This window comes from Gossypium hirsutum, chromosome A12 (assembly GCF_007990345.1).
Source record: "Gossypium hirsutum isolate 1008001.06 chromosome A12, Gossypium_hirsutum_v2.1, whole genome shotgun sequence".
Taxonomy (NCBI): Eukaryota; Viridiplantae; Streptophyta; class Magnoliopsida; order Malvales; family Malvaceae; genus Gossypium; species Gossypium hirsutum.
In genome coordinates this window covers 3,169,073-3,184,255 of record NC_053435.1, presented here as the reverse complement: position 1 = coordinate 3,184,255, position 15,183 = coordinate 3,169,073, and the positions used below count along the sequence as shown (strand labels likewise).

At 33.4% G+C, this 15,183-nt stretch overlaps 1 protein-coding gene and 1 long non-coding RNA gene across 3 annotated transcripts; both read left to right on the top strand.

Moving 5' to 3' along the window:
- The first annotated feature begins 556 nt into the window (after positions 1 to 556).
- LOC107938041 (PI-PLC X domain-containing protein At5g67130) lies at positions 557 to 4,579 on the top strand. Of its 2 annotated transcripts, XM_016871085.2 has the most exons (9): positions 609 to 855; positions 939 to 995; positions 1,082 to 1,204; positions 1,299 to 1,436; positions 3,067 to 3,165; positions 3,286 to 3,589; positions 3,695 to 3,918; positions 4,030 to 4,116; positions 4,246 to 4,579. In XM_016871085.2, the coding sequence occupies exons 1-9, from the start codon at positions 850 to 852 to the stop codon at positions 4,411 to 4,413; spliced, it is 1,206 nt and encodes a 401-aa protein (XP_016726574.1). In that variant the 5' UTR covers positions 609 to 849; the 3' UTR covers positions 4,414 to 4,579. The 2 variants fall into 2 exon arrangements, with proteins under 2 accessions (XP_016726568.1, XP_016726574.1); XM_016871079.2 differs by having other exon boundaries at positions 557 to 855; positions 3,286 to 3,918.
- Positions 4,580 to 7,622: 3,043 nt separating this feature from the next.
- On the top strand, positions 7,623 to 8,563 carry LOC121210819 (uncharacterized). Its single transcript, XR_005906034.1, has 3 exons — positions 7,623 to 8,003; positions 8,094 to 8,157; positions 8,252 to 8,563. It is a non-coding gene; the product is annotated as an uncharacterized lncRNA (long non-coding RNA).
- The last annotated feature ends 6,620 nt before the right edge of the window (positions 8,564 to 15,183 follow it).

Here is a 15,183-nt window from a genome sequence, read left to right as displayed (position 1 = left end):
AATTTTAAAAATAATATTATTGAGAGAAATAAACACAAATCTAAATATGAATCATAAAATTGGCATAACGATAACGAAACTGAAAAAAATAAAGATCAGAATCTCTTATTTCAAACTTTCAATTATTCAATTACTTTTAGGGTTGAAGTTTTTTTTCATTGTGGTACCAGTATTTGAAAAAAAAAAAGTTACATGTTTTAGTATTTAAAGATAACTGTGTTAATTTTTTAGTATTTAATTCAAGTTTTAAAATTAATTTAATGAAAATCAATTTCTAATATTAGTAAGATTGAATTTTTTATAATTTTGTTAACAGAATAAATTTATTATTAATTGTGAATTTATTTAATTTTATCTTTATTTAAAATAAATTTTAAGATTAATTTAATAAAAATTAATTACTAATACTATAAACTAATTATAAAATTTCATAAAATCGAATCTAAAATCCAAATAATAAATTAAAAAGCTATCATTATCATTGTTAACAGATTAAAAAGTTATCATTATCATTGTTACCAAAATATATCAAGTAGGAGATGTCAAATTAGAAAAAAGAAAGTGTAATTTTTATTTATTAAACTGAGGTAATCATCATTGACTACGGAAAAATCATTAACTAGTTCAGCAAAGCATGGCCTGGTTAGCTAACCTCACTGCGGCGCATGAAACACCTGCATTTTTTTTGGGGTCTGCTTAGATGCCTATATAAAGATCTCCACTCACCGCAATCAAATACAATTTACCATAAACTTAATGCTCTTCAAATTCTGATCTTATTTAAACCCAGAGGGAAGCAAAAACGAAATTCAAATTAAAAAAAAAAAAGCAAGCTCCAAAAACCAATCAATGCAGGCAAGTTTCAACTATCATTCTTCTTCTTCTTCTTATCTGTCATCAATGGAAAACTGACACAATACACTGCAATTCATTTGCAGTTGATTACCAGGCTGATCATCACTTGTCTTCTCTTTGGATTTTGCTCTGCTCTCAAGGTATGCCCCCATCAGGAGGAGACTCTTTTATGTCTTTCGTTAAAATGTCAGTTCTCAGTGTTTTTATACATATATGTCTTGAACAGGAAGGACAAACGTGCGTATCGAATGGCAATTGTGACTCAGGGTTGCACTGCGAAACCTGTGTAGCAAATGGAAATGTACGGCCCAGATGCACCCGAATCCAACCTGTAAACCCTACTTCTAAGGTCCGTACACTGAATCCAATGTCCTCACCATGCCTCTTTACATGTAAAAGGAGAGATATAGACATGAATTCTGTGGCTTTGATGGTTGAAATAGGTTAAGGGACTTCCATATAATCGATACTCGTGGTTGACGACCCATAATTCGTTTGCAAGGCTTGGAAAAAAGTCCGCAACTGGGTCTTTGATTCTAGAACCTACGAACCAGCAGGACTCCATCACTGACCAACTCAATGTATGTTTAATTAACTATAATTGTTGTATGCTTTAATTCTCTACTCAATGTTCTCATTTTGTTTCAGCTTCTTCTTCGTTTTTAAATCCCCCGTTGATCTTTTTAGTTTACATATGGGTTTAGATTTTTTTCACTTTTAAATGAATTAAACAGTATTGACTAAAAAAAAAAAGAGAATTAAACAGGGTATTGCTGTTTGGCGGTGTTTTTTTGATGGATTGCTTTTAAGGAATGTCGGCTCTTCTGGTTGGAAAGTAAAACTCGATTTCTTTAAATTTAAAGCAAAGTCTTTCTGGAAGGGATTTTTGTTTGTTTGTGCTTGAATATATTTGTTGGGTACTCTTTGATTTCTGAGGATGCTGTTTCCGAGAAGACCGTAACCAATTTGGAATTGATTTAATTATTATTAAAGTAATAGTGGTATTTAGTTATATTATATGAGATTAGCTACTAGCTTTAAATTAAATTTGCTATTGTTGCATCATTAGTATGAGGTAGCTAGAATATAACATTGAGGTTTGACTATTGTTGTTTGCTGCCGACACAAGGATCCAGTTAAAAAAATAACACCCAATCCGGTGAGAATACTTTTTGGCTTGGAACCTTAATTACACGTATCCTTAATGATACCTTTATTAAGAAATTATAGATTTTTCTTGTTTGTACTTAGTTTACAATTAGAGGATTATTTAGCATTTTAGCCCTTTCGGTAGGTAGATGATGTCGTTAATTTACCCTTTAGAAAGGATATTGGCACCCTTTTTAATCAAGTAAAATTGAAGAAAGCCAAAGCTTAAAGGGAAATTACATAGAAACCACGCTTTACCAGACATCTTATACCTGTTTAAACTTTTGTTGAATGCTTCAATTTGATGGTAGACTTTGAACTAACGTTAAAAAAGTTTTCATCAATTGTTTATGTTTCAAGAGAAAATGGAGTGTGTGAGGTATGTTTATGATGGGAAATGAAGAAAGCTTCCCAAGACCATGTCCAGGGTCAGAGACAGACACCTCCTCTGAGTCTTATTACTTTAGTTAGAAAGTTTGAAATCTATGTTTTTTCTTCACATATGATTCTTAATCTAATTAGGGGAGTTAGTTATACATTGTTTTACCTCAACTGGGGGAGTAGGTCCGACCGTCAGCATATTATTTTTCTTTTTTAATAATAAGGTAAGCATCATTGTATTAAGGTATGAGCATGTATACTTTTATCTTCTCCCAACCCCACATGTTAGTCAAGTAAGTTAGGTGAGGTGATCTTAAAAAAGGTATATCCTAGTGGCGAATATAATATTTATGTGCTTTCCATACCATCAATACCACAGGTGACATATGAAATCATGTTGCATTTGCTTCAGAAACATGTTCTGTCGGATTCCATCTTGGTAACCTGCATTATAGGCTAACGTGAGTTCTTACGTGCCCCCCGCCCAAAACTCCCAAGATTTTCGCTACTTACTACTGACTAGAAAACTTTGCAATTTGATTGTTAAATTGCCTCTAAACTGAACATTATATACTAGTGTTTCTCCCTATTGAATTGTTTTATCTTTCGCAATGTATTTTGCTGGAATAGCAGTTGTTTTTCAATAATTAGCGAGTTCAGAAGTGGTTTTCTGTGTTGCAGAATGGTGTTAGGGGTTTGATGCTGGACATGTATGATTTCCAGAACGACATCTGGTTGTGTCACTCCTTTGGAGGACAATGTTTTAACAATACAGCCTTCGTAAGTTTGAGCGGACATATAAAGTTAATGAATATATTTTATCTGGACTGGGTCTCAGAAAATGTGAATAATAATTTCTTTACGATGGCCTTAATTGATGAGTAATTCTTTTTTAAGCAGCAACCTGCAATTAATATTTTGAAAGAGATTCAAGCATTTCTTGAAGCAAACCCCTCAGAAATTGTTACCATTATCATTGAAGACTATGTTACCTCACCAAGGGGCTTAAGCAAAGTATTTGATGCTGCTGGCCTGAGGAAGTTCTGGTTTCCGGTATCTCGAATGCCAAAAAATGGTGGAAGTTGGCCAACAGTTGATGATATGGTACAAAAGAATCAGCGTATGGTGGTTTTCACTTCAAAGTCAGCTAAGGAGGCCTCTGAAGGTATAGCTTATCAGTGGAGATACATGGTAGAAAACCAATGTGAGTCCTGTTATCATCATCTTCTAAACAGTTCATTAAAAAAAGCAGAAAAATTATATTTATTTCAAAGCAGAAGTGACATTGATGCATTTTTGGGAACAACAGATGGCAATGGTGGGATGATAGCTGGTTCATGTCCAAACCGAGCAGAATCACCTGCCATGAATGCAACATCAAGGTCGCTCGTCTTAATCAACTACTTCCCTGATATACCAGATGTAACGCAAGCTTGCAGACACAATTCAGCTCCACTAATTAGCATGATGAATACATGTCATGTAGCCGCCGGAAACCGATGGCCTAACTTCATTGCTGTTGATTTTTATAAGGTATGAATGTTGCACAATTGTCAATTGTTACTATTAAAAGCATGAACAACCTAAAAATTCTACTGGTTCTGAGTTGGGCATTTGAAATCAATTCTTGCATGAACATATCAGAGGAGTGATGGTGGAGGTGCTCCAGAAGCTATAGACGTGGCAAATGGTCATCTAGTTTGTGGATGCGAAAACATTGTCATTTGCAGGGTATGCAACATTAATTCTACCTATTATCTCTCCTCCATTTCCTTGTAAATATGTAAGAAATGGTTGATAAAAGACCCGGAAAAGTTAGGACTCTAATTGGTTACTATGGTATTTAAATGTCTTGCATAGGCAAATATGACATTCGGAGTATGTGACATGCCAGAAGCAGATATTGCCCCTGCACCAGCAACAAAATCAGTAGCACATGATTCAAGCTTTGCTAATTTGGAGAGTGGACCAGTTCCATTGCAGTGGTTGTTTATCAGTATTTTGGTAGCAATTCTCTTACAATTGTAAACATCAATGTAATACTTCCACTTGTACAAAAAACAAAGCCAACGCATGAGCCAGATAGTGTAGTCAAACTTTGAATAGAATGTACCATTTGTTCCAACTTGTTGGAGAGAATCTAGAGATGGTGGAGAGACACTTAAGATGGAATGAAAATTTTACTTTTGGTTCACTCACATCTCTATCTCTTTCTATTGGCTTCATCACTTACAACTCTTTGTATAGTTGTGGGAAGTGATTATTAATTTCTATACATTCATCTTATTTGATTCTTAATCTACTACATTCATTCATTTTAGATGAGTACAATCATGTGTCACGAGATTAGACCTTTAGTCTGGCAAACCGCATGGTCTTAGGCGATTTCTTGGGTCAAATCTTGCCTTAGTTAGCCTACTCTTGGAAAATGAAAACTCTTGCAAAAATTTTCTATAGGAAGGCTTCTGTTTATAGTTGAGTTCCCCAAAACCAACGGTACAGATCTATACATTTTTATCACTTAGGATTCACATTAATTACCCTCTTAACTTTAGTTTTACTAGAGTGTTTCACTGGGCCATTAAAGCTTCAAGTAATTGGTTTCTTAATGGGTTTCACAAATCGGGTCAGTTCATGTGAATCAAATGAGCCCCATTTAATAAGTTAAAATCTATGAGACATTTTATGCATAATGGTCACAACCTTTGATCTGCGGCCCATGACACATGCATGTTAATAAAATGACTACTAGATTCACTAAATTCGTCCATCTTAGTCACCTTGACTAAATACAAGTTTAATTATATCACATTACTCAACATACTCCCCCCTAATTTGACGTTCTTTGACTCCCAATGCTTTTTTGAGTTGCCGGAATCTTGTCCTTGGAAGTGCTTTGGTGAAAATGTTTGCTAGTTGATCCTGTGGTGGACAAAATTTTAGTTGGATCTCTCCTACTTGAATTACTTCTTGTATGAAATGATGTTTGATGTTGATGCATCTGGTTCAACTATGACAAACTAGATTCTTTGACATAATAATGGCTAATTTGTTGTCACAATGAAGTCGGACACCTTCTTTTTACTTTTCTCTGATGTCTTCCATAATTCTTCTTAACTAAATTACTTTTGTGCTACTGATCCAGCTGCTAGATACTTTACTCCTATAGATGATTGAGCTATTATTTATTACTTCCTTTAACACCAAGAAATCATATCAGTTCCAAGAGCACATACATAACCTGAAGTGTTCTTTATATCATCAACACTTTCGACCCAATCACTATAGCAATAACCTTCTAATTTATTGTTGAATGTTTTTCAAACATGATCCTATACTTAACGGTGCCCATGACATATCTCAACACTTTTTTTGCTTCTTCAAGATGTAAGTGGCTAGGTTCACTTTAAGAATCTTAAAAGCAAACTAGTCGCAAACATGAAAACTAGTCCTCGTAGCCATCAAATAAATCAAACTTCCAATCAAGCTTCTATACATGCTTGCATCAATCATCCACCACCATATTCTTTTCTTAATTTTTCATTCACCACCAAAGGAGTATCAACACATTTACAACGAACCATACCAAACTTCTTCAAAACATTTTCAACATATATATATATTACAAATAAAAACTCCATAATCATTTGATAAATCTCAAATCTAAGAAAATGATGTAATAATCCAAGATCAAGCATTTCATATTTTTTCATCATCTCCATTTTAAAAGTTTCAATCATCCTTTCATTGTTACTGATATAAACCAAATTATCAACATAAAGTGCAACAAGAAGTATATCGGCTGTAACTTGATACTTAATATGCAAAGTAGGATCACTTTTTCTTCTATGGAATCCTTGCTAAATGAAATTGTTGACAATCTCACTGTACCATGCTTTAGGATTTTTCTTGAGCCCATACAGAGCTTTCTTCAATTTGTACACCTTATCTTCTTGGCCTTTAATCTCAAAGCTTTAAGGTTGTTGCACGTACACTTCTTTCATTTCTCTATTTAAAAATGTTGATTTCACATTTAGCTGGTAGAGATTCCAACCTTTTGATGTTTACAATGCAATGATTGCTTTAATTGTGTCCAAATGAGCAATTGAAAAAAAGAGTCTCATGATTGACAATACCAAGCTATTTTGTATAGCCTTTCACCACTAATTTGTCTTTATTTCTTTGGACTGAAACATCTGGATTGTGCTTCACTTTTTACACACATTTCGCATCAATAACTTCTTTACCATTTGGCTTTTCAACCAGATCTCATGTATTGTTCTTTTTAATTGAATCAATTTCTTCTTGCATAGCTTTCTTCCAAGCATCCTCTTTGATTGCGTCTTCAAAGCTTTCTAATTCAATTGCATAATAATTGCATCTAGCATAAACATCACTTAAAATTCTTATTTTTATTAGAGTTGAGCTAGGTGAAGAGATAAAACTTGGAGAACTTGATAAGGATGGAGAATTTGGTATAGAATGAGTCAATTGCTTATCAACATGTACTAGATGTATAATTGTAGCAAGAAAAAAATCTTCTTAACCTTTTCTTTTTGCTAACCATACAACCTTTTAATCAAACACAAAATATTAACTAATGATTACCTTCTTTTTCTTCAACTTGTAAAGTTTATAACCCTTTGACATTGAACTATAGTATCACAGCCCAAATTTGGCAGATCCGAGAAGAAGGGCATATAGATGTGAAGGTTACCTGTTTTGGCACACTATGGTAGTTAGTCCGCCAATTTATAGGCTTTTGGCGAACTAATGTTTGGCGTATAGAGTATCTGCCCATAGAAGTATATAAGGATTTATTCTCGTAATATTCTTCAATTGAAGAAAGTGTATGACAAACGAAGAGTTCAACTCAAAGTTTTGGTTGAGCATGATGCACCTAAAAATATATGTTATTATCACGCCCTAAATTTTATATATTATTATGCGCAAGTTTATGACACGAGGGAGTTAGTACCCTAGTGGTTAAGTGTGTTAATTAAATCCTAAAGGTCTCATGTTCAAACCCTCCTTGTCATCCAACTCATTCCATAAAATGGGGGATCCCTTTCCTTTTTTTTTGAGTCAACTCTTTTACCATCCAAAGCCCCCTCTTTATTCATGATCCACTTTTTACTCCCGTTGTCCCCAAATATACCATCTTTTCGCCTTTGACTACCCATGGCCAGCCATAGCACCCCAAAAACCCTACTTTTCATTTTATTCTTTCAGTTTTTCTCTCATCTCCTCTCTTTGCCATCCACCAACCTCATCCAACTGTTTTTCGAATTTTTATTATTTATTTCACCACCTTTGAAACCATATTTCTTCGTCCCTCTTTCACTCTACCACCACACAACAACTACACCACCGCCTCACCTCTACCGCCATATCGCTGCCACATCGCTACCATCTATTTTCACCATATTCTTCTTTTCTCATCCTCTTTCAAAAAATCATCTCCATAAACTCTTGAATCTGGTTTTTAAATATTAAAAGATCATTTTTCATATTATTTTCTCTAACCTTTTCTATTTTGCGTTTATAGCGTCAAATCCTCAACTTTAGCCGACTTTTCAAAATTTATCGTTGAGCTTCTTTCCTCTGTTTTATTGTAGGTACGAAGGATTATTATTCACGTTCTATTTTTACAATACTATTTTCGATTTAGCAGGATTCTAATGACTCATTTATGTGCTTCTGTGAAGTATCACACAAAAATCCCAAAATCACCTCTATTCATAATAGTGTGCGATTTGATCACCACTTTGCGTAAGTATTACCAAATCACAATTGTTTCTTTTATTAATGGTTGTAATTTATTCATTAAATTTGTACTGACTCATGCATTGGATCGATACTGTAGTGAGTCAAGGAAATCGAACTCCCCTTTCAAAGTGGAATCGAGATTTTCAATCGGATCTAAGATGTGGGGACTCATTCTTGATAACAATTAATAATATTGATTAAATAATAAATAACAGTGATATTTTAAATGTAATATTTTTGGTTATATGATTCTTGAATTATAAGTATGTGTGAATACAAGAGTATTCATAGAGATAGGTAAAAACCGATAAACAAGGATACCAAGTAAGTTAATCCCGAAACTCTAAGATCTATGGTGTTGATTTGTTGATTGAGTGATTCTGTAATATGTGTTAATATATTATTTCTCTTTCTCATGTCATGTGGTTTATGGCTAATATAAAATAATTATCAATATTCTGATCTAAGTGAAAAATGTTATGTGTTATCATTTTGATCTATGGATTCGCATGTTGAGCATACCCTATTCTAAAATTCTGATTTGCATGATAAGCATGCCATTATAAAAATATATAAGATTTGATTCGCATTTTAAACATGCCATATTTTGATAATTTGATTCGCATGTAAAGTATGCTACTGAAATGTAACACCCTAAACCCGGCCTAGACGTTATGGTCGAATCTGATGATGTCACAAGGAATGGCTTTTGAAAACAGTGTTGACTTGATAAATCATTCAATTTTGATATCTCGTGTTCGTCATGATTATACTGAAAACGTTTATTTAATTAATTTGTTTACCAAACACTTACTACAACAGAAGTTTAAAAAATGTGATAAATTTTTTAAACCAGATTTGTATTTTTAGAAATAACCTCTTTTGCATAAAAATCATTGATTTTATAAAATAATTTGTCAAGGCATGCAAATTATTAACAAACCAAAAATCAACAGTTAAAAACCATAAAGTCCAGAGAATCCCAGAAATTACAAACTCTCAGAATAAAACCAAAATCGTAAATAAAACCATAAATTAATAATTATGGTCGAATGGTCACTGTTGAGTCTCCACTGTACTAATCTACCTAAGTCTGAGGATTACTTGAACAGAACAGGAAAACGGATGTGAGTTTCCATAAACTCAGTGTGTAACCCAACAGAAATAAGCATGCAAACATACAGATACAGAGTCAGGCTCATGGCCTTTTCAGATACAATACACAGAATCAGATATACAGATCAGAAACACATAATCTTACCCCCTTCCTCTACACACCAACTCTGACCATCCCATCACACCATGTGGGGTTAAAAACACCCACCCATCCCTACACACCATACCGTGCCAATACGATACATGTCAGATAATGTGCAGCCAAGCTGCCAGAATATAGGCGCAGATCGTCATATAAAATACTTCCTCTCATATACAAATCCTACCCCACAATCATATACAAAAACAGATACAAAATAACATATTGGACATGCTCAACATGGTTATGTACATATATCAAAATAATCAGACATGCATAGCATTATCATACACAGAACTGAATATCAGACAATCAGATCTATAGTTTTAGTGTTTGGTTAGTCCTTACCGACTTTACGGTAGGCCCATAGTCGATTGGAATGACCCATGCGACCCTAGGGGAAATTTCAGAAATATGGGTCCACATGCCTGTGTGGCCTACACGCCTAGATTAGCCTTCCCGTGTGGCCTATAAGACCTGGCCCAGAAACCCGCACACCCAACTTGGCCAAGCCCATATGGCTCACATGGCCACACTTTGGCCATCACACGGTCGTGTCATATACACGACCATGCCTTTGTCCACCACACGACCATGTCTCGCACACGGCCTCTCACACGCCCCGTGTGGTATCGATAGTGGCCATTTTCGGCTTTCGCCAAAACTTAGATTTTTGCATTTTGGGAACACACCTTGTTTATTTTTCGCAGCAAAGTAATCCCTAGACTCCTGAACCTAAGAACAACACCAGAAACACGTTCAATTTCGGTTATCGCACCCAATCTAACCAAAAAACCCAAACGACACACTCGGAAAACAACTTCAAATGAAGGTTTAATCACTTACCAAAATGGAAATGATAGCTTGAATACGTTACACGCTGGAAGACACGTTTTAAACCCCTTGGGCAACACCTAAACAAGAAATCACCATGTTACCAAACCCGAAATCGGTTCTCATTAGCCCAAAACTTCAAGAAAACTTACCTACTACAGACAGACTAGACTCTATAGCACTTAACCGTGGGGATTTGAAAAACAGAAAAGCGAACAGAAATCAAAGAAGGTTGAAATCAAAAAGAAAAACTTAGAAGTGAGAAAATTTGGAGAAGAAACGTCAAATGTGAGCAGAATTTCGGTAGGAGAGAGAAAAATAAACAAAATAAAAATTAAATCTTAATATTTTGACAATATCCACTAAATTATAACCCTCGTTATCCCACTAAATCTCAACCACTTCAGAATCCTAACTCCACCCAAACTCTATCACATAATCGAGCAAAAATAATACTCACGCTCACGCAGGGATTCAAACACAAGACTTCTAACACTTTAACTCTCTTACCACTTGAACCAACAGGCTCATTCTAATATAAATTTACAGGCAATTTAATATAAGCCTACTGAATAAAGATAAGGCTTGGATCCAAAAATAACAAAATTGACAGAAGTGGGACATGAACCCAAGACCTCACACACACACCCAAAATACTTAACCACTAAAGCAAATACACATTTATGTCAAATATTTACAGAAACAGAAATAAATAAGTCAGGGCGTTACATGAAAAATCTGATCTATATGCCATATCACATGCATGGGGTGAGAAAAAAGTATGGAGGAAGTATCTGGCAGTAAATCTACATTTTCTGGTGGCATGTCCACATTATCCTGTATATGGAAGTAAACCTGCAATATCTAGTGGTTCAACCACACTATTTTGATTCTGGCAGCACGACTGCACTGTCTGGTGGTTAGTCCACACTTACTGGTGTGATATTGGATGAACGAGTTCTGGGGAACTCTTATTGGTGTGTAGCGGAATTGGGTAGGATTTGTCTTTCAAAAATCTGCACTATTTTTTGAAAAGTATTGCATTGACATAGTCATTACGCATTCTACCATATCTGATTTTGTGATTGAATAATTTATATGCTATGATATGTTTAAATTAATGTTGATATGAGTTTATTCTATGATTATTATTGGAGACACACACTAGGCTTTTTAAGCTCACCCTTTTAAATTTTGATATATTAGATAATCAAAGATAGGATGGGCTCGGCTACGAAGGCGCTCTCGGTTATTTTTCAGTTAACTCTATTGTTATTGATATTTGATATTTTGGGGTGTATTTACTTACTATGGACTTTAATTTTGGGACTTTGGTTTGGTTTTTCGTTTTGAGACTCATATTTGATTTGGGAAATTTTCTACATGATTTGGATTTAAAAACTATCATTTAAATTATTTGAGAATATAATAAATTACGATGGATTTTCATAATTATGATGAAACTTAAGCTTAATAAGGATGATTTTCAATACACAATATTATGTTTTCAAAATTTAACACAACTATTTACGAGACTACTATTTTTACGAGTTGTATGATTAATTTACGATTTCAAAATAAATAATAATTTTTTTATTTAGAAATTTGTCTGTTGCGATGTCTCAGATAAATTACAACGTTTTCAAAAGACAATTACAATACTTAAGTTTGTCCAAAGATAAATATTAACTAAATTTGGTTTTACTTAAAACAAGTATAAAAAAATGATTTTACACGGAAATTTTAAAGAGAAATCTTCTAAACGATTTACTGCGCCATTTTCATAGCCAACGTGATCTTCAAGATTCGGCCATAACGTCTAGGCCGGGTCTAGAGGGTTACAATTATTGTTGTAAATGGATAAAGTGTTTTTGATGCCATGACATATAGGAGTTATCACCATAGGTATGGTACGCTAAGTGCGCTTGAAAGATGTGTAATATGAGTGCTTTAAAGTGATTGGTTAAAAGTCAATTGAATGGTTTGACCAGTCAAATAACATCGACATCATATTTTCTTTTATATTTTCTATGATTTTTGTAGGACATAAAAAGGACAACTTTTGTATGCATTTGACTCATGTCAAGATCCATTAAGAGGTATTGGAGGATACATATATGTTGAGAAGGGAACGTTTGAATGGTTTTTCTTCCTTCAATATTAACCTCTAGTTTTTCTTCTTAAACTTAAATGTTCTCTTCTTCTTTATTAAGTTGGAAGCTAAAGTTTTGTGTTAATTAGTAGAGGTTCTGTAACGACCCGATAGTCACGGGTATTGGAAAGTGTATTTTTGAGTCTTCATTTTCTTAAAATGGACCTGGTTAAGTGAATTAGCTTGAATTAAGAGTAATTAGGTATAAGGACTAAATTGCATAAAGGGAAAAAGTTGAATTATAGATTAGAGAAAGGAGAAGGGAATAAATAAGTAATTAAGCCATAAATTAACAAATGTTTGGTGTTGGTAAGGACATGTGTAAAATTTATATACATATATTTATATATATTATATACTTACTTAATACTTAAGCATATATAAATATTATAATAATAATAATTAAAGAATAACTAAAACAAAATAAAAGAAAGAAAAATAACTAAAAGAAACAAAAGAGTTGAAACGAAACAAAGAAGAAAAAGAGAGAAAGAAAAAGAATGAAAAATTAGGGTTTTAAGGTTCAAAGCTCAATTGGTAAGTTAATTTAGTCCGTTTTCTTGTAATTTTTATGTTTTTAGAATCTTGGTATTAAATACTACCCGACCTATGTCGAAATTTTAGAAATTATTGAGTTTTTTAAATGTTGTTTATGTTGAATAATGTCAGTATCAGAGACTAAATTGATAGATTTTTAAGTTGGAAATGGAAAATGATTGAATTTTAGAAAAAAATTATAAATTTTGAGTATTAGGGACTAAATTACAAAATTTTAAAATTTAGGGATTTAAGTGAAATTAGAGAGTTGAATCTAGTTTAAAGTGGGAATTGAATGAAAATATAGAATTAATTGTGAAGAAATAAAGTTAGTCTCGGTTTAGGGACTAAATTGGAATTTAGGCAAATGTTGAATAAAAAATAAAATATTTAATGTGAAATTAAATTGTGTTGTATTGATGAATTTTAAATTGTTCTTAATTTCCGTAGCTAACGTTGTGTCGGAAACTTCCACTAAGAAGGGAAAAGATAAAGTCAACGAAGAGTAGCTCGGAAATTCTGGTTTGTATTTCTATAATCCGAATCTAATAATTAATTGTTGTATTTTGATTTAATAATTATGGTAAGTGATTGAGGTGAGTAACTAGCATTTTGATATTGAATTGAATTTATATGAATTCGTAATTAATGTGAAATGTGAAATGTGGATATTGGATATTGATTGTTTTTGAATTGTGGAATTAAACCCTATTAACTATATCAGACTAAGTCGGATATAGATGGCATGCCATAAGATTGGAAGAGTTCAGGGATTCTTCAACCTCGAGTTCATGAGACAATGAGTGTCAATTATCTACTTTGGATTAATTTGATGAGGCACTGAGTGCCAACTTACTTCGGTTTAACCGATGAGACACTGGGTGTCAACTTATTACTTCAAATTATCCGATGAGGTAGTGGGTACCAAATTGGTGTGTTTTTGTTGGATTTGTTATCCGTCTAAGTCTGAGTATTGTTAATAAGGGTAACTAAATGAAATGATAATATGATTGGAACCGAAAAGCATTGAATGTGAAATGCAAGTGAGATATATGGATTTCTGTATCGTATTGCGAAAAGCTATTTTAGATAGCAAATGATGAGAATTGAATATGGTATAAATAATTTGTTTATTAATTGCTTAATTGAATAGCTATTGTTGTTGTACGATTAAATGCATATGTTATATTAAATTTTGTTTTAAAATATTTGGATTATAGAAATACCACTAAGTATATACTCAGCGTTCAGTTTGTTTTCTGTACACAGGTTAGGTACTTAAGAGTTGATCGTCGATTCAGCATCCATCAATGATCCCAATCTCAAACGTGATGATGTTTATCCTTTTGTGTCGGCATGACCTAGGGTGTCTAAATAATAATTATTTTGTGGATTGATTGTAAAGTAAATGAGATTATAAGTTTAATATTGGTTGGTTATATACATATAATATGCGTTTATGTTTGAAGTCATGTTCTGACATGTTTAAGTTAATGTTTAAATGAACATGAATTAGGCAAAGTAAATTGAATTTGGCATGGTTATAAATTGGATTTGAATGATGTTTAAATGGTATAAAATGATGATATAATTGTGATACCTATGAGGGTACATTGGTTAGGCACCTAGGATGTTTGTTTGATATGATTTGGATGAGTTTGATTGTGTTTTGAATTGGTTAAACGAATGATTTTGAGTTGCTTATTGTCTAAGCTTGCAGGGAATGGTAAACTTATTGTTAAAGGTACATTTTAAGTCCACACGGGCGTGTGATTGGACTGTGTGAGACACACTACCTGACCACACGGGCGTTAGAACCCTGTAGCTTTGAAAATTTTCTCTGATTTCTAAATTAGTCCCGACTTGTTTCTAACATGTAATTTGGGCCTCGAGGGTTCAAATAAGGGACAATATGTATGAGTTCGATTGGTTTTGACTTGAATATTATATGATATGAAATGCATTGAAATTATGTCTGTTTGATCGGTAATGCTCTAAAACCCTATTTCAGCGACGGATGTGAGTTAGGGGTGTTACAGATTCCACCTCCTAGTAAGCCTGATAGCTCTGCATGTTAAGTTTTTGAAAGAATAAAGATGTTAAGAAGCACTTAAACAGTAAGTTATGAATAAGAGACCTTGTATGGGGGTCGTATGTAGTTGAGATAATGGAAAATTATCTATAAATAGGTTTTTAATGGCGGTTCCATGTTCTTTAAGTAGCTGCTGCTGTTGGGTTGAGATGAACATTC

Coding starts and splice junctions, on each gene's coding strand:
- LOC107938041 (XM_016871079.2), top strand. Junction 3,166..3,285: donor GTTTTAACAATACAGCCTTC/GTAAGTTTGAGC, acceptor TTTTTTAAGCAG/CAACCTGCAATTAATATTTT. Junction 3,919..4,029: donor TTGCTGTTGATTTTTATAAG/GTATGAATGTTG, acceptor TGAACATATCAG/AGGAGTGATGGTGGAGGTGC.